We start from the raw sequence: 23659 nt of genomic DNA on the forward strand, positions 1-23659 counted from the left end.
TGCTAGCTTGCGTTGGTCCAGTAATCTCTCTAACCTGTACTTGAACACGCCATATCCTGACTTCCCTTTATCCACCCATGAATCTTCAACCTTGTAGAGACCACCATATACATGAATCTTTCCAGAAGGACTAGCATTGTCCATAATACCTCGAATCACTCTAAATTCAATTCCATGATGCTTGCTTCACTCAAGGGAAAGATTCCCTCTTTCTAGTTTTTGATCATCATTCTGTTTCTTATCCAACTTGTAGTTGTTTCCCCTATTTCCCCCTTGCCCAGTGTAAACAAATGTTTCTCCACCATCATCCTCACCATCTTCACACACACCAGATGCAATAATACTGACAGCAATTGGACAATTCCACTCACTGTTGTTTGCACCAATATAATTTATTCCAACCTACACCTGACCATGCAAGCTAAGTATACACATCTCCAGTGCAAAGAAAAAACGATCACCACATTGGACTCCTGGAATAGTTCTTACTATCTTTATGTCCTGATTAAGCCACAAACCTTTATCTAACATTGTTGTGCCTGATTTTAAATTAGGTCATTTCACACCACAACCACTCCCTACCCCTGTCTTGCTAGCTTCATCTTCTACCATGAAGTTTTGATGTAGAGCATCAAATGTCATAAGTACATATTTTACTTTCATCCTATCAAAGACTGTTGAACCATCATTGTTCCCATCATTGGATCGAAATACCATTGTTTTCCCGCCACTACGTTTATTCTTAATGGGTGGAGCTTTCTTCCGCTTCATGTTGCCCAGTTTAGTGATATCTACTGGTGTCAAATTTGTTTCTGGTTCCATCTCTTATCGTTTGGATTTGATTACCTCACGAAATTCCCTCTCTTCCTACCTTGCAGCTTTCAACCTCTCTATCGTTTATTCTTGGCTGGCCCACTTCATTTATATGGTTGCTTTGATGAAGTTCCTGCTCTGGGTTTTCTTATCCAATTGCATATGAGCAATTCGAATTTGTGTTCTAATTTTGTTGTCCAAGTGCGTTGGTATTTTCATTAAGCACAAAAGCTTCTTCTTAGTGACATCTACTTTAGGCTTTTGCTCATTCCCTGAAACAAGAGTTAACAGACCATTTGAACCAACAAGAACACCTATAGATACCCAATCAGTCGCACTAACTACAACATCCTCTTACATGACGAGTTGCACTGTGTGATTGCAGCTCCCATAATTTTTATGTAACATGTCAGACGACCCACCATTGTTAGTCATATTATAGTTACTTCATTCTGGATCAGATATTTCATCCTTCCCACTATGCACCTCCTCAACCTATTGCCCATTAAAGCCTTCAGTGAGAATACCATTACCCTCATTATTGAAACACCCTGATTCAAACTCATTGTCATCATTTAAATGAAAATGAGGTTCCAGCTCACGGTCCCCATTTGGTAAACACTCTATTTCAATTTCATCAATTGTTTGAGTTGCAATGGAAGGTGTTGATGTGAAAGCACCAGCAGCAAGTCCAATAATTGATTGGTTGAAAGACTATTGAGGTTGACTGGAGAGAACAGTAGGGACTTGAGGTTGCATCGGTAGATTCTGAAGAGAAGAATTAATGGAAGGATGCATTAGCGAACTCCAACCTTGTGGTGGTTGTTGCATAGATTGGGATGTTGGTTGTGTTACCCACCACCTGTGAATGAGACCCTTAGGAGAAAAAATTTATCCTAGATGGTCCTCAACCGACAGCCAGTAGCCCCTTGCAGCCACTAGATAGCTGGATGTGCCACCATCTTCGCCACCTGAGCCAGTCATTGTGCTCCCTCTCCCATCTGTTATCATCATATGTTTGAAGGTAGGCCTTCCAACCTCGAAGGTATGGCTTTCTTTATATAGTTGGGTATCTTTGATTACTTATCATGGACACTCTTGGACATGGATTAGTGGGGGGATTCAGCAGAAAATATGTGCTTGGTTTGTGCTCTTGTCCCCTTGTCCAGTTTGGTGGTTAGCCTTGTAACCTAGTCCCGTGGGATCTTCTTTATTGGCTACTAGCTTTGGGAGTGCCACTACATGGGAAATCCTGATTTTGGTTGTGTGGTCCCACTTCCCGACACCACCTACATCAATCCCCTCCACTCATTATAACCCCTATTCACATATTTCCCATCTGGGTCCACATTTGTCCATTGGGTCTACAAGGAGTTGGCCTCCCCCTCCCCTCGTCCACACCTTGGGTTGGGCCTGGAACAATGCCCCGAAGGTTAATGCAGCTAAAAGGAATGTTAAAAGCATAATTTGGCCACTCTCAACAGGAAAAGTACCATAAAATGAAAAAGATGGTCAGGACATACAAACTTAAGCACGTGAGCAAAAGCCAACATGAGCTCTACCCCATATCATTATGGCCATCACCCTAGTTCCTAGGGCCCCTATATGAGCCCCCTTACATCATTAAGGAATCCATGATTGTCCAAACCCCTAGTGGGGGATGAACTACCCAGCCTTAAGGGGGTATTCACTACTATATCATTCACATCATGCTCTCATCCCCTAGAGTCCTGAGCAGTTTAAAAAGAAAAATCAATAAAAGGCAAAAGGCATATGAAGAAGGGTGGAAAAACAAAGATCGGGGTAACTCATGTACCACGATTACTTCCTCCTACATCTATACTCCCAAGTGTGGACCTCCCTCTAATAGAGCTACCCTTGTACCATGGCATGTGGCTTGTAGCCTTCACCTAATGGCCTACTTCGTTCCATCATTATATCACATGACACCTACCATATGATGGATGTATCATGGACTTGTCACTCCCTTAAAGGTTGAAACCACCTAATAGGATCCTTGGTTAACCTTCTTCTTGAACTTGGAGACATTTGTGCAATCTAAAGCCCATTATGGAAGGGCATGCCACTATGAAGTGTCCACTTGGTTCCATAATTTGTAAGCTCATTCTCAATTACACGGATGACTGGTTGTACGGGAAGGTAAAGAAATGCATTGGATCTTATATAGGATTGCAAGTGGGTCTTCATCTAAGGCTTGGTCTCCCTATACTAGGTCCAAGCCCTCCAAAAGGACATATTAGCATTTGTAGGATGAACGTTGAGAGCCATGGGCCTCCACTATAGCAGAGAGTAGATTGCCACACCATGGGATCCATCAGTAACACTCGTATTCCACTTATTTGATGATACTGATGCACCTGGACCACCTTGCCCAACTAGCTACACTCTTGCACCACACACTTGGCAGTTGATCCAAGGCCCAAATGAGGGGTCTCACCATGGCAGACAAAGGGAGGGCTTGCATCGTTCTTCTAGCCATTACAGATGGGATACATGCTAGTTCGATCCATATGGAGACCCATGAGGATGTTTTGCGCCCCCACAGCCACTTGGGAGCACCACAGGTCATTTGCTTGGAGATCAAGGGGCCACCACCTTTATCACTATATTTGGAGCCCTTCCACTCATTTCGGCACATATTGGACTCCACTAGGCCTTCCAATGGCCCTCCTAGCTATTTATTTATCATTTTGGCCCTCTTGAGAGGTTTTCTTTTATGTTATGGAGCTATTTCGTGGGTTTGTCACCAATTAGGGTGTTATTTTGCACATTAGAGACACTTTAAGGGGTTTGTTAGGCTAATTAGCCTCCTTTTGAACTATTAGAGGCTCATATAAATACATTTGACCTCATTTGTAATATTCATCATCACTTAGCTTTGGCTTGGTATCTCTAAAAGATTTTCGCGCTTGCTCTTCTTGGATGAAATTGGGATATCTTGATGCATTTTGATGTTTGGATTTTCGCTATTATCTTTGGAGCTTCAATTTTTGGCAAGCATGATGAATGGATATACTTCTCTCTTGTAAGTACATTTTAATGTTATCTTTTCTCTTGTTACTTGTATAATATGCATGGAATATTTATCATTGTTCTTGCACATGCCCTAAAATTATGCAAAATTATTTTACAAGCCTTGAGTAATTGATAGATTGCATGTGTTACTCATTGGGAGGGAGATTGAATGTTCCTAGAGGTGGCCTAAGAGCTCAACAAACCTTGAAACTTCATCCATCTTGCAAAATGAAGTATAAAGTCCTATGACCTAGCTACTGCAATTAGGAAAGCTAGCGAAAGTCATCTCAGCTCCTTGGCATAGAAAAATTCGAAATCTTGGTGTACCTTGACTCCATTAAGCCCAAGGGGCAAGGCACTAATCCTCGAAACCCTTTGGTGATCACCTTAAGTTTATCCTTTCATCTTTTCCTTCAAATCAGCCCTAACCCTAGTAAGTTCCCTAGGGCATCAAGCAAATTTGACTGTAGCCATCCAAACTTGTCAAAATTTGGTGTAGAGTTGTGTTGGTGTGTCCTTGAGAGTTCCTCGAATTTTGACATCATTCCAACGGTTAAATCTCAAGTTTTTCCAAGCCCTAGCTCAAAAACCATTCTCCCTAGGTTTCCTTTGGTTAGTGGCTTTGTCAAGGATCATTGCACTACAACTCAAGCAAAATCTAACTTCTTTGATCCTCTTCTTCTCCCTCAATTTGTCAAGACCTTTTGTTTGAAGTTTCACCCTAAACCCTTGACCTTATTTGGGTCCACTAGGTTTTCCTTGTGGTCCCACAACCATGTCACTCTAATTTCACAAGAATCATTTAGAGGCCCCTATTCTCCTAGGATTCTTAGGTCTAGGGCACACCATATCAAGAAATACTCCCCATCCCTACGTCTAGATTTCCCTTGAGCCCTTCTTGGAGAGCCATTCTTCTTGCTTCTTGAGCAAGTAAACCCTATCACTAGAGTCTCTCCTTTGAATAGGTTATTGAAATCACTATGTCCCAATCATTTGATACCATTCTTAGTGCTTTCCCCTATACCGGGACTCCTCTCATCGGTGAAAGTCTGTAAAAGTAGGGAGCTTTAACTAAGGTTACAATAGGTTATTGCTCCATTGTTGTGACTTAACATAGTAGTTGCTCTATAGGAACCCCTCCTAGGACCCCTACTAGATTGGGCGGTAACATTTTGGCGTTGTTGTCGAGGACACGAAACGTGTCTTCTTCCTCATATGAAAATATTGACATCTTATTCTTAGTGAATCTGTTGGAGGAACGAAGCCATAGTTCCTCATTGAACTTTAAAGTCAATGCTTGTAGGGTGAAGCAAGCATCAATTGAGGCAATTTTTGTTCACCCTTGCAACTCCCGTGTTATCAATATATAAAGATCAATGAATATCAAACGAATTCATGAATGGTTCCCTGCTTTTGGATATCACATGGTTACTTGGATACCCAAATGCCCTAGATTGGAAGTTCATGCAGAATATGCCACAATTTGATGGTGATCCATGTACAACAATTGACCACATAGCAAAACTCATCAAGCATGCTTCCGAGGTGAATGTGGTTCATCTAGACAGCCTCATCGAGTTATTTATTGCCTCTATTTAATATGAACACTGAGGTTGGCTTGACTCATGTGAGCCTAAAAGCATTTATCCTTTATCGAGTTGATCAACAAATTCTTGAAGTACAATGCGCCAAAATTCTTAACTAATGAAGCTTCTTGTCAGAGCCTAGAGGTAGCTCTCCAGAAGCAAGGTCTCATCACTCAAGGGGAAGAGGTTGGAGAAGGCCTTGTGAATCTAGATGATGAGCAGAAGGGAGGATCCTCCTTGGGTACACATGATGAAAAGGGGGATGATTCTAGGGATGACCAAGCAAATGAGGAATCTATGGATGATCTTTGGACTACAGATTAGGGAATTGGGTATGAAGATGGTATAAATGAGAGCCCCACAGAAGTCCACAAGGATGAACATGATGAAGTGGAGCCTCTCATTTAAGAAAGGGCGCTTGGAAATATGGATACTATAGCTCCCTGTGAGAATGATATTTCTGATTTCTTATGCATCAATGAGGGAAAATGGGATGTGGGCAGCCATCATTTTGATAGTGACCCTATTTATGATACTGGCAACAAGAATGAGGTTGAGGATGGTTTTCCCTTTCTTCAAGGCATTACTGATAATAATAATATACCTATCCACGCTGCTAAAAGAGAGAATCATTGTTTTCTCCTCCATGAAGGAGGTATGTTGGAAATAGCTAACATTATTTATGAGTCCAATGATGACACTAACAAAGGCCTTACTTCCCCATGCCTTCTCCAGAATTCCAATGACATAACTACATTATTAATGAACCACTGCCTTGCCCCTTCTCATGCCATCACTAATATTGATGAACCCTTCCCCCCTTGTAAGTATGATGTTGAGGAAGAGCCTCTTATTAAAGGTATCCCTTCTTTCGAGTCATACCATCGGGATTGTGAGTACACAATTGTTGCCCCTTTTCAATGTGACTATCATACCGAGCAATCCTTTTGTTGTGTCTATCCATGTTCTCAGTTCACTTTTCCTTCTTGTCATAACATGAACAATGATCGTGATAGGGAGTTCTTGAGCTTGGTCATCCATTCATCCATTTTGTGCTTGCAAGAAAGCATTTGAACTTCTAATTTGGTATCTTTCCCCTTGTCCAAGATCCCTTTCTACACCATATGGATATCGTATTTTCCTGAGTCCCACCCATAGCAACCTCCATGTGATCTTTTCTATGTTGGTTTTTGGATCTACTACATGAGTAATCATATAGGTAGTCATGTTTATATTAATCTAATGATATGTTGGTTGCATTGACTTTATGATTACACTTAGTCTTTGCCTGAGATAATATGCACATTAGGGTAGGATGCATAGCATAATGATTTTCACATTAGAACTAGCATTATATTCTTTTATCATGGTAGAGTAAGTGCATTTAGCTTAGAATTGCATCACAAGACACCACAAAAAAACATGTTGCCTTGTGTGCTTAGTCTTTGATGTGCAGGTAACATGTTTACAGTCCCAAGATATTGTTGGTATTCTCATGACCTCCATGTTCAAGTATGTTCATGCACTCTACTGAGAGCTCATGTCCTAGATGGAGCCAAATGTTACCCACCACCTATGGGTGACACCCTTAGGAGAAAATTTTCTCCTAGATGGTCTTCAACCAGCAACCACTAAATAACTCGATGTGCCACCATCTCTGCCACCTAAGCCAATCGTTGTTCTCCCTTGCCCATCTGTTATGATCGTATGTTTGAAGGTAGGCCTTCCAACCCTGAAGGTATGGCTTTCATTATGTAGTTGGGTATATTTGCTTACTTATTATGGACACTCCTAGACATGGGATTCGGCAAAAAGAATGGGCTTGGTTTGTACTCTTGTCCCTTTGTCCAATTTGGTTGTTAGCCTTGTATCCTAGTCTCATGGGATCTCCTTTATTGACTACTAGCTTTTGGAGTGCCACTACATGGGAAATCTTGATTTTGGTTATGTGGTCCCGCTTCCCAACACCACCTACATCACTCTCCTCCGCTCATTATAGCACCTTTTCACATATTTCCCATCTGGATCCACATTTGTCCATTGGGTCCATAAGGAGTTGGCCTCCCCCTCCCCTCGTCCACACTTTGGGTCGGGCCTAGAACGATGCCCCAGAGGTTGATGCAGCTAAAAGGAAAGTTAAAGGCATAATTTGGCCACTCTCAACAGAAAAAGTACCATAAAATGCAAAAGGTGGCCAGGACATACAAACTTAGCATGTTAGCAAAAGACAACATGAACTCTACCCCCTATCGTTATGGCCATCATTAGGTTCCTCGGGCCCCTTACATCACTAAGGAACCCATGATTGTCCCAACCCCTGGTGGGCGATGAATTGCCCAACCTTAAGGGGATATTCAATGCTATATCATTCACTTCATGCTCTCATCCCCTGGAGCCCCGAGCAGTTTAAAAAGAAAAATCAATAAAAAGCCAAAAGGCATATGAAGAAGGGTGGAAAAACAAAGGTCGAGGTAACTCATGTACCATGATTACTCTCGCCTACATCTATACAATCAAGGCTGGACCTCCCTCATTAGAACTACCCTTGTACCATGGCATGTGGCTTGGAGCCTTCCCCTACTACCCCACTTAGTTCCATCAGAATATTGCATGACACCACCATATGACAGATGTACCATGGACTTGTCACTCCCTTAAAGGTTGAAACCACCTAATAGGGTCCTTGGTTAACCTTTTTCTTGAACTTGGAGACACTTGTACACTCTAAAGCTCATTATGGAAGGGCATGCCACTATGAAGTGTCCACTTGGCTCGACGATTTGTAAGCTCATTTACTCAAATACACTGATGATTGGTTGTACTGGAAGGTAAAGAAATGCATTGGATCTTATACAGGATATCAAGTGGGTCTTCATATGGGGCTTGGTCTCCCTATATGGGGTCCAAGCCCTCCAGAGGGTCATATTGGTAATTGTAGGGTGAGCGTTGAGAGCCATGGGCCTGCACTATAGTAGAGAGCAAATTGCCACACCATGGGATCCACTAGTAACGCTCATATTCCACTTATTCTGTGATGATGATGCACTTGGGACCACCTTGCCCAACCGGCACCACACACTTGGCAGTTGATCCAGGGCGCAAATGAGGTTGTGTCTCACCATGGGAGAAAAATGGAGGGCTTGCATCATTCTTCTAGCCATTACAGATGGGATACAAGCTAGTTCGATCCATATGGAGACCCATGAGGATGTTTTGGGCCCCCATAGCCACTTGGGAGCAGCGCAGGTCATTACAGATGGGATACAAGCTAGTTTGATCCATATCGAGACCCATGAGGATGTTTTGGGCCCCCACAGCCACTTGGGAGCAGCGCAGGTCATTTGCTTGGAGATCAAGGGGCCACCCCCTTTGTCACTATATTTGGAGCCCATTTGCTCATCTTAGCACATATTAGACTCCACTAGGCCTTCCAATGGCCCTCCTAGCTATTTATTTATCATTTTGGCCTTCTTGAGAAGCTTTTTTTTAATGTTATGGAGCTATTCAATGGGCTTGTCATCAATTAGGGTGTTATTTTGCACATTAGAGACACTTTTAGGGGTTTGCTAGGCTTATTAGCCTCCTTTTAACTATTAGAGGCTCATATAAATACATTTGACTTCATTTGTAATTCTCATCATCACATGGATTTGGATTGGTATCTCTAAAAGACTTTTGCACTTGCTCTTCTTGGATGAAATTGGAGTATCTTGATGCACTTTGATGTTTGGATTTTCGCTATTGTCTTTGGAGCTTCAATTTTTAGCAAGCATGATGAATGGATATACTATTTTCTCTCTTGTAAGTACATTTTAATGCTATATTTTATCTTGTTACTTGTCTAATGCATGGAATATTTATCATTGCTCTTGCACATGCCCTAAAATGATGCGAAATTCTTTTACAAGCCTTGAATAATTGATATATGGCATGTGTTACTCATTGGGAGGGAGAACGAATGTTCCTAGAGATGGCCTAAGAGCTTAACAAACCTTGAAGCTTCATCCATCTTACAAAACGAAGTATAAAACCCTATGATCAAGCTACTACAATTGGGAAAGCTAGCAAAAATCATTTAGGGCTCCTTAGCATAGCAAAATTTCAGAATCTTGGTGTACCTTGACTCCATTAAGCCCAAGGGGCAAGGCAATAGTCCTCAAAACCTTTTGGTGATCACCTTAAGTTTATTTTTTCATCTTTTCCTTCAAAACAGCCCTAACCCTAGTAGGCTCCCTATGGCATCAAGCGAATTTTATTGTAGCCATCCAAACTTACAAACTTTGGTTTAGTGTTGCGTTGGTGTGTCCTTGAGAGGTCCTCCAATTTTGAAGTCAATCCAATGATTGAATCTCAAGTTTTGCCAAGTCGTAGCTCAAAAACCATTCTCCCTAGGTTTCCTTTGGTTAGTGGCTTTGTCAAGGATCATTTGTTAATTTTAGGTATGTTCTATGCTAGAGCAATTTATTAATTTCTTTTCCATATTAGCAATCACATCAACATAAAGTAAACTGCAGATAGAACATAAATATAAATCCCAGAAGACAAGCCAAGACAAGAGGACACAGGATGTGGCGCAAGCCAGGGACAAACCCCACAATGTGTGGGGAAACCCTTTGATCAAATCTTCTTTTATCTTCAAAGTTCAGCAGAGAGAGAGAAAGAGAGTACATTTACAACAGAAGTCAACACTTTGACTTATCTAGATCTAAGCATAGATCATCTCCTATAACGATGAGATCAGTTGAAGACATTCTACTTCAACTGATACTTATCATCGTGCTGCATCTAGTTCTCTAGTTGCACCACTGCATACTGCACCATGCGGTTGTCCATGTCCATGATCTTATGTTGCCCTTTATGTCCATGATCTCATTCATCATGATGCTCATGATCTCATACATCATGCATCATGTTGCTCACACTGCCCATCTACATCATGTTGTTGACCTAGACTATGAGAGTATTGACCCAATACATACATAGCTCACAGCTGCGTCCTTATGACTACACCTAATACATTCTAGATGTTTACAGCGTATATATTTGCCAGCATATATATGTCCATTTGCTGCGTATTGACCAGAGTGAATTGTTGCTGCCATGACAGCGTTATATATCAGTCTCTGCATAACAGTGTATGAGTTTCCATGACTGTGCATATATAGTGCCTTCATTAACAGTGTTAAGGGCTGCTTGGATAGTATACTATGCCTCCGTTTATGACTGAGTTAAGGGTTATTCCTATTGACTGCATATAACAGCGTACTTCATAAACAGCGTATTACTGTTTCATTAACCGGCATATACACAGCGTATCTATTGCTCCATGAACTGCATATGGGACAGCGTGTAAGGAGTCACTATGCCTTGCATATATGTGGGAGGGCTCCTTCCAACTGCGGTTTTACCATGAACAGTGTATAACATACATTGCGTATATGACTGTGTAACAAGGTATGACAGTGTATTATGGCTGCGTTCCATTCATGCCATTGTATGAATATAGCTAGGGCTATCCACGTATAAGCCAGAGCATGACTACGTTCGATCGTATGAATTGTTGTGTATATTGCTAGGGCTGCGTATAATCAACACGTACAGCGTGATCTCATGACTGCATGAAAACAGTGTATAATCATCCACAAACATGAACAGCGTATAACATACATTGCGTATATGACCTCACGTATTGCGTATAAGCTAAGTCACCTGACACGGGGATTCGGGACACGTAGGATTCGAGATTCGTGGTGTCGGATTCGGACACGCTGACCCCTCGGAATAGGACATAGGACACGTTATATATTATTTTATTAAAATATATATATATATATTGAAAAAATATACATATATATTAAAAATTAGATATTATCATATTTCTTACACAAATTTTAATTAATGATACAAATTTACTGATTTCAAAGATAGATCTTCATCTATAGCTATTAGCATGCATATTACATACAAAATTCAAATAAATGTCAGTGGTACTGGTCACATAAATGATAAATCTATTAAAAATTTAAATCATGATTCATAATTCATAACTGAAAGACAACTTACAACTACAAGATAGTAAGATAAACACACTGACAATTGTAGTTTTCTCATTAAGTCATCAAATCAAAATGTGTTACATAGGTAGTGTTGGTGCAATGCCAATGGAAAATAGAAATACAAAATATAAAACAACTACAGGTATACAAGCCTCAAGGCATCAATCAGCATCAGAATCAGCATCACTGTCCCCATCATCATGGTCCCCAATGCTCTCCTTTGCATCCTCCTCCTCCCCTGTATCCATAGTTGCCTTTGCATCTGTTGGTATGGAGGTTGACCCCTCTAAGTCATCAAATCTAACAGGCTCTAGCACTGGATCATTGAGATCCATGTTGGCCAATGCCAACTCAACAGTGGTGTCCAAACCCATATCATCAGGAACAGTGTTACTTGGGAGCGGGAGCAAAAGCGGGGAGCGGGAGCGAAAACGGGAGTGGGAGCGACATATTCAGAAGCTCTTGGTTTGGTGCTCTTGATTAAATACGAGTTCCATACCCTAATACATGACAAAATTCAATGGAAACATTGCAATCCCCCAATCCTAAAATCCTGAAAAATTGATAAGTCTGCTGGATTTTGAATGAAATCTAAAATTCTACTTTCTCCATATGAAATCCAATGAGGCTGGAACCACTTTCAAACATCCTGAGTCATTTCATGGTAATGTTAAAAATTTAAGTAAAAGGATGAAAATGAAGATTACCATGAATAGCATATCAATACTAGGGCCTAAACTTGATCATGAAGCTGCCAAAATGCTTTATTCCTTGCTCCAACAGCACAAATCACTTGCCAAATGACAATTTTAATGAGCAAACACGCCCTTTTCATTCTCGCGCTGAGCTTAGCGAGTCCTGGAAACCGGACACGTGTCCTAAAATCGCGACACGCTTTTGAAAATCGCGACACGCCCTCGGACACGACGTGTCCTGTGATTTGGACACGAATCCGGACCGAATCGTGTCGGATTCGCCAGATTCGGGATTCGTAGGGGGTTTAGGACGAATCCGGTGACTTAGCGTATAAGTGTTGTGCTGCCAGATCCACTATAGATTTCTGATTAGGGCTTGCGTGTATCGTATCTGACTCTGTCTGCTACTCATCCTCATATGCCACCGGCTTCCTGCGGTTAGGGCATCACCCTTGGGCCAGCGTATCTTTTGGTTCTCTCCTTCCAAAAACCCAGATGTGGAGAGGAGATCACCTCCAGGATACATGTCCAAAATGACTTCAAATCCTCACCAATTTATACTAAAACGTGGATAATGAATAGACACATCTATTGGGCTTTTGAGCCTACTCAAGTTGTTGGTCAGCTAGATAATAAATCCATAATCAAAATAAATTCATATCTCCATAAATACTTATCGGAATCGGATGATCTTTGGATCAATCCTACACCTCTCGACGAGAGGGTTCCAATAAAAATATCAGCTACCAGAAATAAGCCGACCCACATGGAGTTTGGCCCTAGTTGCCAATTTAACATCATTGCATTACAACTCAAGTAAAATCCAACTTCTTTGATCCTCTTCTTCTCCCTCACTTGGTCAAGGCCTTTTGTTTGAAGTTTCACCCTAAACCCTTGACCTTGTTTAGGTCCACTAGGGTTTCTTTGTGGTCCCGCAACCGTGTCACTCTAATTTCACAAGGATCATTTAGAGAACCCTATTCTCCTAGGATTCTTAGGTCTAGGGCACATTATATCAAGAAATACTCCTCATCCCTAGGTCTAGGTTTCCCTTTAGCCCTTCTTGGAGAGCCATTCATCTTGCTTCTTGAGCAAGTAAACCCTAATACTACAGTCTCTCCTTTGAATAGGCTATTGAAATCACTATGTCCCAATCATTGAATACCACTCTTAGTGATTTCCCCTATACCAGGACTCCTCCCATTGGTGAAATTTCGTAAAGAGCAGGGAGCTTTAGCTGAGGTCACAGTGGGATATTGCTCCATTGTTGCCACTTAACCAAGTTCTTGCTCTATAGGAACCCCTCCTAGGACCGTGCTAGATTGAGCAGTAACAAGTTGAAGAAGCAAATGAGCTTGAGATTGTTGGACAGCTTGCATCAAAGGTTGAGTATGGGTAAGGGCCATTGTATAGATGATGAACTGCAGTGCTTTGATATTGAGATTGTGCTATTATCAGCATCTAACCATGTTTTCCAACTTGCATCTATGTTGGCTGCCTAGATGGTACTTGTCTTTATACTGAATTCATATCACCCTATGGTCTGGGTTGAATTTGCCCCTGATGCCCTATTTACATCAGCTAAGAAGGCTGACTTAGAGACTGGTGGATGTTAGGCATCATTTGTGGAGGTTGCAGATACCAAGTATTATCTAAGCTTCTAAATATTTTCTAGAACCTAACACCGGAGAGGTAGCTTGCTCCATTTCTTTTCCTTTCATCTTCTCGCTTATCTTTATGCCAGTTAATTCATCTGCAGCATGACCTTAATTCTCAACTATGAGATCCTCAGTGTGGTCTAGCATGTTTTCCTTTTGTTCCTCCCTTGCTTGCGGGCACTCAGTGTGGTCTAGAAAATTCAAGTTGAGATAGAGACCCTAGACCAAAAGACCTTCCTCCTCCACCAAGTCAGCTCTTCCTTCCAATAGATGATCTCTCCCAAAGTCACCAAATGTCAGCTTCTCAAATGCAGCTTCAAGCCATAATTTCGACCCCCAGCTTCAGAAATTCGACCTCCAGCTTCAAAATTTCGACCCAGCTTCAAGACTGCAATTTTTGCCCTTCCAACAGCTTCACACCTGTGAGAGAAAGAGTGAAAATTTCGACTTCTTGTGCTTGACAAAATCCTCCTTTTTTGCTAGCCCCTTCCTTCTTGCTCCTTGAATTTCGCACTTTTTCTTGTCCCAAAAACTGTAGATCGAACTTGTTGAGTGAGTGTCGCAAATGAGGTTGAGTTGCTGCCTTTATATAGGAGATTTTGCCCTCAATTAGGCCGACTTGTCCAGTTTGAGGCCAACTTGGTGGAGGAGGCCTAGAAGACCTAATTTACATCAAAATAAATTTGTTTCTTGATTGACAATGTCCAAGAAGGTCTATTACATTATGACATAGACAAAGACACTTGATATAAACCCTAGAAGCCTACAACAGAGGCTTTGACCTATAAACCATGACCCAAGCATGAAACTCATGCTTTAATAAACCAATTTCTTTAATAATAAAATTCTTTTTCTTTCTTTTGACAAATACATTACATCATGACTCAAATACAATTATGAAGATCGACACTAGTTACATTCTTCAACACTCCTGAACTATGGAGATATTCATAATTACATAGATCTCAAAATGATATGAACTATGAATAGTTCTAGCATGTGCAATGCTATAGATTAAATACCTGACCAGGGTATTCTCATCGGGTGGGACTAAGGTGAACTCAAGCTTTAGCCACTCTAGGTACCATTAGGCTTTTACGCTCTATCACCAACCCAAGGATCTAGGTGCATATCCAAGGTCAAAGCCCCATGACCAACGTCACCCTCCCTAATTCGAGATCTAGACATCAACACATAGGTTGGCCAAATGTCCCCCCCAAGCATCTTGTTGCCACAAGATGCTTCACCTCTCCTTGTCGAATATATATCCATCAATCCAAGCATGCTGCAAATGTTCAATTTATTTACGGAGAGATCCTGCACAACCCCAATCAGTGAGGATCTTTTACATATATACAAGTAAACACAAACCTTCGGGGTCCTCAATCATCCTGATGCTACTTATACCATCATCAAGTTATCCAAATACAACTTGTCGGAAGTTTCTTCTTCTTTCATTTCTTCGGCAGCACCAAATAGTTTCAGTACTCTTTAAGTCTTTTGCAAATCCATCTATAGTACTTTCATTCAATCTTTGGTTTCATTCTTTCTTCAACATATTCACTATGACTATCATAATATGTCCTCCCTCTAAATTGGGGAGATATACCTTTTTCTTCTGTCTAAGCTCCCTCTCAACTTAGGGAGATCAACAGCTTCATAACATCAAAGCAACTTCATCTTTTCAAGGCTTCATTTGTTTCTTATAGCATCAACGTCATCTTGATCATCATCATTCTTATAGCTTCCTTCACCATGCTCATCATTATGAACATCTTCAACATCTGCAAGATTATGTACTTATAGATATTCAAAAGCGAGTACAAATATAAAGAAGCATGAAGTAAATAATATCAACAATATGCATATCACGTCATTACAACGGAAGCATCAAATCATTCATGCTTTAGACATCAAATACCTAAACCTAGTTAGATTCATATTCAGCAAGGCTCACATCTTTTTACATACTAGACTTTAACTCACTGCTAGGGTTTTGTTATAAACCCCCGACTCCATCTACAAGACACAAAGCCTTAGATATCAACAATTCAATCAAATAGCAATTATACATCTAAGGTTTCAACAATATGCTTTTAGAATTACATGTCAAATTCTAATAGGGTTTGTTGCAAACCCTAGATTTTATCATCAAAGCTTAATCATATCAACAATATCATCATGTCCTAGAATATCAATCTCTACTAGGGTTTTGTTACAAACCTTAGAATACTAAAACATGAGTATCAACAATTCGCATATCCATATCTAGGATTTCATGCACTAGCATTTCTCATCAATACATCGAAGTTAGATATACAACAATTTTCACTAGGCTAGGGTTTCCATCATTCGGGCAAATATACACCTAGGATTTCATTCCTAGGATCTTACTTTAGCTATTACAAGGGTTTTTATTTATAAACCCTAATTCACCAAACCCTAAATATCTAGGGTTTCATTATATAACCTAGGCATTAACAACAAATTCTAAAGAACTAGGGTTTTATCACGACATTATCAAAACCCTAAACTTCAAAAGAATATGATTTCTAGACTTTATCAACAAACCCTAAGAAGACTAGGGTTTCATAATCAACATTGACATACCCTTATCATTAAGAGGCTAGGGTTTTACAGTGAACCCTAAGGGTTAGGGTTTCACAAGAATGATTAAATGATAGTATAACGAGGGTAGATTCAATCTAATGATTAATCACCCTAACAAGAATCTTTCAGATTCAAAACCCTAGACATAACAATGTCAGTGACGTGAAGCAAATTTCAAAAGAGAATGAACATACCTTTTCTATGAAGAGAACCTTGTAACAAAACTTGTAGTTTAAGATATACCTTGAATTGTTCTTTAACAAACCTTTTAGGACATCAATTCTTGAAGGGCTTCCTTTGCAATAGAACTTCTTCCATGCTTCAAATCTATCCTTTGAAGTCTCCTCCGTAACCTTTGTATATTCTGCAATCTCTCCTACCAAGGAATATATAAAGAAAAGGTTATTAGCACATAATACAAGCAAATTTCGATATGAGGAGGAAACCAAAAATAAAAGAGGAAACAAAGAACAAAATACTTATCTTTTGGTAACATGGTGGAAACTCCCTCTTAATTCAATCTTTATGAGGGAAACCTACAACTTATTCAAAAATGTTCAAACACGACATGTTAGACCTACAAACTCTAGAAATCAAAACATAAAGGAAAACAATACAAAACTTAGAATAGAAGACTAAGAAGTATTTGTAACAGAGAACTTAGTAGTATAAGTCTTTAACTTCCAATTCTTCAATCTTGCTCTTCTTAGGTGGAGCTTTATCAGTAATATTTGCTTGTTTCCTATCTCTCTTCTTATTCCTTGGATTCTCAGGACATTGATTTTTTTAATGACTCGTCTTATGACAGTTGTAACATTCAATCTTGGATAGGTCAACTTTCTTCTTTGAAGGTTCCCTTCTTCTTGTGATGAGCAAAATAGGCATTAGAGATGTTGTCTTCTTCATCCTCCTTCTTGTTGTTTACTAACAATATCTGAGCTTCTTCTTGACTGCATGTATTCCACATTTGTTCAAAGGTTGGAGTATCCTTCCAACTGCTAATTCTTGATGCAAAAGCACTCCAAGATTTTGGTAGACCTAGAAGAGCAGCAATTACGAGTTTTTTTCTGGTACAACCTCATCTATTGCTTGGAGTTCATCTCTTATTCTAGATATCCTTACAAAATATGATGACACGGTATCGTCTCTTGTCATCTTTATTGTCCTTAGTTCATTCTTGAGGCTAGCTATCTGACCAATGTTCTTGATGGTGAATAACTTAGAAAGAGCTTCATACATTTCTTGAGCAAAGTCTATGTTTGATATGTATGGAATTAGGTTGTCCTTTACTCCATCTACTATAAGATTCATGGCCAAGATTTCAGTTTCTCTGAACTTCTCCTTCCCTGTATTATTTATAGGCTTCTTGATTTTTCCTTGAACAAGGTCCAAAACTTTGTGCTTAGCGAGAATAAGATCTATCCTCTATTTCTATGCCCTATAGTTGGAAGCTCCTTCTAGTTTGTTTTCTCCCTTCATTGTAGTTGACATAGTTCCTATAGATAGTAGGCTTCTCTTATAATCCTTTTCCTTAATGACCTTCCTTTGATTCCCTTTTCTTCAATAGATCTTCAAGCTGCCTTTTTCTTCCTTCTTCACCTTAGCTCTAATACCATGTTAGAAAATCGAAAAGGCAGATAGAATTTCTTATGTTGATAATTACTTGTGATATGTTTGTGTTTATATTAAATTTCTTATGTTATTCTTTTGTCTTTGTTTCATCAAGTAATCATCAAAACAAAACACGAAGATCAATGACACTAGATGTAGGCACTCAACCAAGGCTAAAACCCCTCTATAGGGGAAAACCCAGTCAAACTCTTCCACTAGCAAATTCAAGTTGAGATAGACCAAGACCCTAGACCAAAAGACCTTCCTCCTCCACCAAGTCAGCCCTTCCTTCCAATAGATGATCTCTCCCAAAGTCACCAAGTGTCAGCTTCTCAAATGCAGCTTCAACCATAATTTCAACCCCCCAATTTCAGAACTTCGACCCCAAACTTCAGAATTTCGACCCAACTTCAGGACTGCAGTTTCGGCCCTTCCAGCAACTTCACACATGTGAGAGAAAGAAAGAAAATTTTGACTTCTTGTGCTTAACAAAGTCCTCCTTTTTCGCTATCCCTTTCCTTCTTGGTCCTTGAATTTCGCACTTTTTCTTGTCCCAAAAACTGCAAATCGAACTTGTTGAGTGAATGTCCCAAATGAGATCGAGTTGTTGCCTTTATATAGGATAGTTTGCCCCTAAATTAGGCCAACTTGGTGGAGGAGGCCTAGAAGACCTAATTTACATCAAAATAAATTTGTTTCTTGATTGACAATGCCCAAGAAGGGTCTATTACATTATGACAAAGACAAAGACACTTGATATAAACCTTAGAAGCCTACAACGGAGGCTTTGACCTATAAACCATTAACCCAAGCATGAAACCCATGCTTTAATAAGTCAATTTCTTTAATAATAAAATTTATTTTCTTTCTTTTGACAAATACATTACATCATGACTCAAATACAATTATGAAGACCGACACTAGTTACATTCTTCAACATCTTCTCCCTTTGCCTAGCCTTGCTTTTATAAGTTTGAGTTATTTATCGAATCCTCAACCCTAATCTCCAAAGTGATTGATGATTGAGATTGGATCTGAACATCACTTGAGATCAATAGTTGAGATTCATCTAATTCACTAATGCAAATAACCTTTGCATTTCATTAGATTAATTTAGTTTATCTTATAAAAGTCGATTACTTTAATAATTAAAGTAATTGTTAAAGTCAAGAGTCAATTAGACAACTTCACATTCCTAGACACTTGGGCCTATGCACAAGTACCTACCCAAGCTATTGTCATCAACACTCCCTCTTAAAGAGCGGAGGTAGTTTTGGAAGAACCACCTAGGACTAGCTTCCCCTCTAGTCCTAGCACAATGTCCCATGCAGCATCCTTCACCATGGCTTTCCCCCGAAGCTCCTAGTGTGTTGCCTCCTCAATGACGCTAGTCATCAGTGCCATGTAGTTCGGAAACTTCTTTGGAGGCCTACTCTCCCTAAAAGTGCTCCTAGAAGCCTCCACATGCTCATGAGCATCCCTTAATGTCTGTACAAACCACATGGGTCTCCTGACAAAACTAGAAAGAGCTAATGACACCTCCCTACCTGAAGGTTGACTCCCTCAATTGGAAGTCTTTGCATGTTGCTCTACCTTCAAAGCATCTTACTCCCCATACTCTTATCACTACTAGTGGCAACTCGTGAGACTTCCTGGATGCCAAGTTCTCCTCAAACTTAACATTTATACTAACAATTGTCTTCCTCTACATTGGTTTGAAGATCCTACAAGCTTTTGAGGTGTCACTATACCCAACAAATACCCCCTTTGGTCCCAAGGCTCCAGCTTCATCTACTTTTCTACAGGAACATGGATATATATTGGACCACAAAAGATCCTCAAGTGTCCTATCTTTGGATTCACCCCAGTGAATGCCTTCGCTAGAGTCTTGTCCCCCAATACCATGTGAGCACTCCTATACAACACATACACTACAGTGTTACACGCCTATACCCAAAGAAACATAGGCCGCTCCTGTAGCACAATGCTAGTAAAACCAATGATGGACTGATTCTTTCTCTCTACAACCTTGTTCTGTTGAGGGTTGTATCAAACTATCGTCTCCCTCTTGATTCATGCCTCCTTGCAGGATCTTTGAAATCACTAGAGGTGTACTCTCCCTCATTGTCTGACCTCGAGACCTTTTTCCTCTTGCCTCTCTTATATTCTAGCATCTAATGTTCTTGATATTCCAAAATTTGTTAAGCTTTTCTTTGTATAACAAACTTCAACAATTTTTCTTTGGATATTTCATATGTAGATTCATCAGCAAGGACTTGGTTTGATGGTAAAACAAGGATGCTTCATACCCCCCAGTCCAAATCCCTCCAAAGAGACACAATACCCCTTGTGGGTTGTCTCACCAATACAAGTGGGTTGTTTCAAGCAGTCGGGGTCATGGGTAAGTCCTGGGCAACATTGGTAAATACCTCCAATCCATGGCTTATTGACTGAAAGGATCTTTCTAAAGTGTTGTAAGCAGTCTACATTGCACTGTAAATTGTAATATTTCCAATTAGGGAAGGGCATGCTTGATGCACACTGATAACAGAAAGCATCTTGTAACAATAAGAAAATTAGATTATATATTGTTGTGGGCGGGGCATTGTAAGAGCAGGTGATTTTCATCTTCCCACCTTGCCGATATTGCATATTTTGCATAGCTTGTTTTGCCAAGGGATGTTAAGATTTATTAGTCCTGCCTTCGTATGAAGTGGAAAATTAGCAAATTGTGATTGAACAAGTGAGGTTGCTAAAATAGGGGGTGCAAAAAAAGCCTTTAAACTCAATCAACTTCATGTTGACTGCAGGGTCACCTGGCTGAATTGGAAAGCTCACGTGGGATGGATGAAAGACGATCTCAGAACACCTTGCTGACATGTTCTGTAAGTCACATATTTCAGTAACGAAATGAACTTCACAACAACAACCAAAAACCCTTGCCCTAACTGACCCATAATAAACAGTCCGTCACTACCCATGATCTTGGGAGAGCCATATGAATCTCACAAACTTCCCATATCGAATTAGAGGTGAGATTGACACATAGAGGGTAAAGGTTTGACCATCCAAGCCATAAAGCTAACGTACCTGTGGTTTATTTCACTGCTAACATTTTCGAATTTGATTATAATTGCCGCAAAACGAGGATTCACACAAGATTTTTATCCACTGCGCAGGAAAGCAACTGTAGGAAGAGGATTGAAGGGAATGAGTTGCAGGTTCAACGCCCATTATCAACAGTCTGTGTTTACCCTCCTCGTATATCTTGTGTAATTTCAAAAGCCTACTTTTAATCCAGATTGCAAATAAGACCCGCGAGTGATGGAGCCTGAAATTGCAATAGCTGTTCTTCGGTTTCGGCACCAGGTCTGAAAGGTATGTACTCTGCCAGATTAGACCAGGACTTGCCCCCAGCCTCAACCATGTTAATGGCATGTCATTCAAGTGGGCACACCACAGCTAGAATGGAACCCTGCTGCATAGCTGAATACTCCGTCAACCTCACCAATGAACCAAGGCCTGTTAACAAAGTAGTATCGAGTTTGCTATTCCAATCGTCCAATAAGTTATGGGTTGGGTTCACTATTCTCATAAGCTATTCCAGTCATTCGGCCGGAACTCTCAAAAGCCAGTGCAGACCTTCCAAGCCATTGTGAGAACACGGGCGCTTCATAAGCACAGAGTTACGTTTGAATCCCAAAATTTCCTAGCTCAAAATTAAAATGAATTGAAAATACTTGAGCTTCTACAAAACCTGGAGGACATTCAAAGGATGGCCTTATTTTCATGTTTGTTCCACTTGCTTTCTGTTTCCTCGGTGACAATTCATTGTCTATGAAATATGTGAAGTAATTAACAAATATATAAAACAAACAAAATGTGAATGAGAAAAACCTGCAGTGGTACTCCGATTTGAGGGGCAGCAAGCCCACAGCCAGGTGCATCCCGCATGACTGCAATCATATTATCTATAATCTTCTGAATCCTCTCGCTGCCAATTTCAGCCAATGCTACTTCTTCTGCACATTCATGTAGCACGGGATCGCCCGCCTGCACTATCTCCGGTAAAACAATCTTCTTCTTCCCAAATCCAAAGAACCCACCTGCCAGAGACACTGTCGACGTCCTCAGATGTGCCCTGTGCATCGGTTTTGAGCCCAACAATCCATATTTCGGATACCCATCAACATTTAGCAAATGACAGAAGCTGGATAAGGGTCTACTGTGAATTCCCGAAGAGGTAGAAACCAGTGTGGTTGTTGCAATGCAAGCCAGCCGATTTGGGCTGTACCTGGGACTGCCCAAAGCCCCGCCTGGGGAGTTCAGAGAAGCTAAAATGGCAGTTGTAGCATTTGTTCGAATGGTGGGAGATGATGCCAATCCACAACCCATCTTCACTCGCAATGGCAGCGCATCCGTAGCAATCCTGGTTACTTCAATAATTTTGAGCTCCATTGGCTTTATACGTTACTTTTGTTTCAGTCGGGAAAATAAGGAAATTGAATGCACGTATGATATTTTGCATTAAATATAAGTTATTGAACGGTATGATGAGGAAATACAAAAATCTTAAGAGAATATGGAAATTGAATGCATTTTGTATTAAATAAACCCCATCTAACGGTAAAAATGATCAAATACAAAAATGATATAAAAGGATAATATTACACTTATGCGATGATATTGTTTTTAATATAATTTATTTTAATTCGGCAGTGTAAAATTTTATTTGGATGGCAAAATTTTCTCATGAATCTAGTGATGAAAAAAAAAATTAAGAAAATTAATTTTGGGAGTGTTTGAATCATTTTTTTTATGGTGAAAATGGATTCAGCACTATTAAGAATTTTTAATGTACCCAAAATCCTGAAGCTTGATAGCTATAACTTAGATTTCCAAAAATTTCTACTAGATTTTTTGAAAATCTTACCAAAATTGTCGCTTTAGATCGTTTTTTAGCAAGTATATTGTTTTATATGTTTTTAAAGTATATTATTTTATTTTATATGTTTTCAAAAATGATATAAAAGGTTAATGGTACACTTGGTGTGATGATATCGTCTTTAATATATTATATTTATATTTTAATTTGTTAGAGAGTTTTTAGCATGTATAATGTTTTATATGTTTTCAAAGTATATTGTTATGTCACTCTGTGACATATAGGATCAATAAGATGTTATTAGTTTTTTTCCGTACGCAAAATTTTTTGGGGTTTTACAATATTAACATTCGTGTTTTATTATATATATATATATATATATATATATATATATTTGATGTCATTTTGTCGCATTGCCTGAGGGTTGTCATCACCTATTGGTCATTATTTCTATGTATAAGAATTTGTATGAGAGATTTGTCTCCATGATATTAATGGTTCATTGAAAGCAATTGAATGTGTTACCACTAGTTTTCATTGTCCTGTAATTGGAACCCAAATGAATTTTATCTCACTTGGAGGTCTACTGTGAGAAATGTGAAATACCTGCCCTTAATCACTAGGGTTGCTTTCCACATACCCTTGACCCAAATTCTCATACCCACTATATACATTCTTAGTTGGCTCTTGAGTGCATATGAAGCGGGGC

General features: G+C 39.8%; 1 protein-coding gene across 2 annotated transcripts in view; it reads right to left on the reverse strand.

The window, feature by feature from the left end:
* Positions 1–22568, reverse strand: part of LOC149187792 (peptide deformylase 1A, chloroplastic-like) — a 241875-nt gene extending 219307 nt beyond the window's left edge. The window contains exon 1 of one of the 2 annotated variants that reach the window (XM_089411470.1): positions 21963–22568. In XM_089411470.1, coding sequence (XP_089267596.1) covers positions 21963–22523 — 561 coding nt within the window. In that variant the 5' untranslated portion in view covers positions 22524–22568. The remainder of the gene's footprint in view (positions 1–21962) is intronic. The other variant, XM_089411469.1, reaches the window with a different exon arrangement.
* Positions 22569–23659: the final 1091 nt, after the last annotated feature.

The sequence above is a fragment of the Pinus tabuliformis genome, chromosome 3_1 (genome assembly GCF_031772625.1).
Source record: "Pinus tabuliformis cultivar Carrire ecotype Pingquan chromosome 3_1, CPIR1, whole genome shotgun sequence".
Lineage (NCBI taxonomy): Eukaryota > Viridiplantae > Streptophyta > Pinopsida > Pinales > Pinaceae > Pinus > Pinus tabuliformis.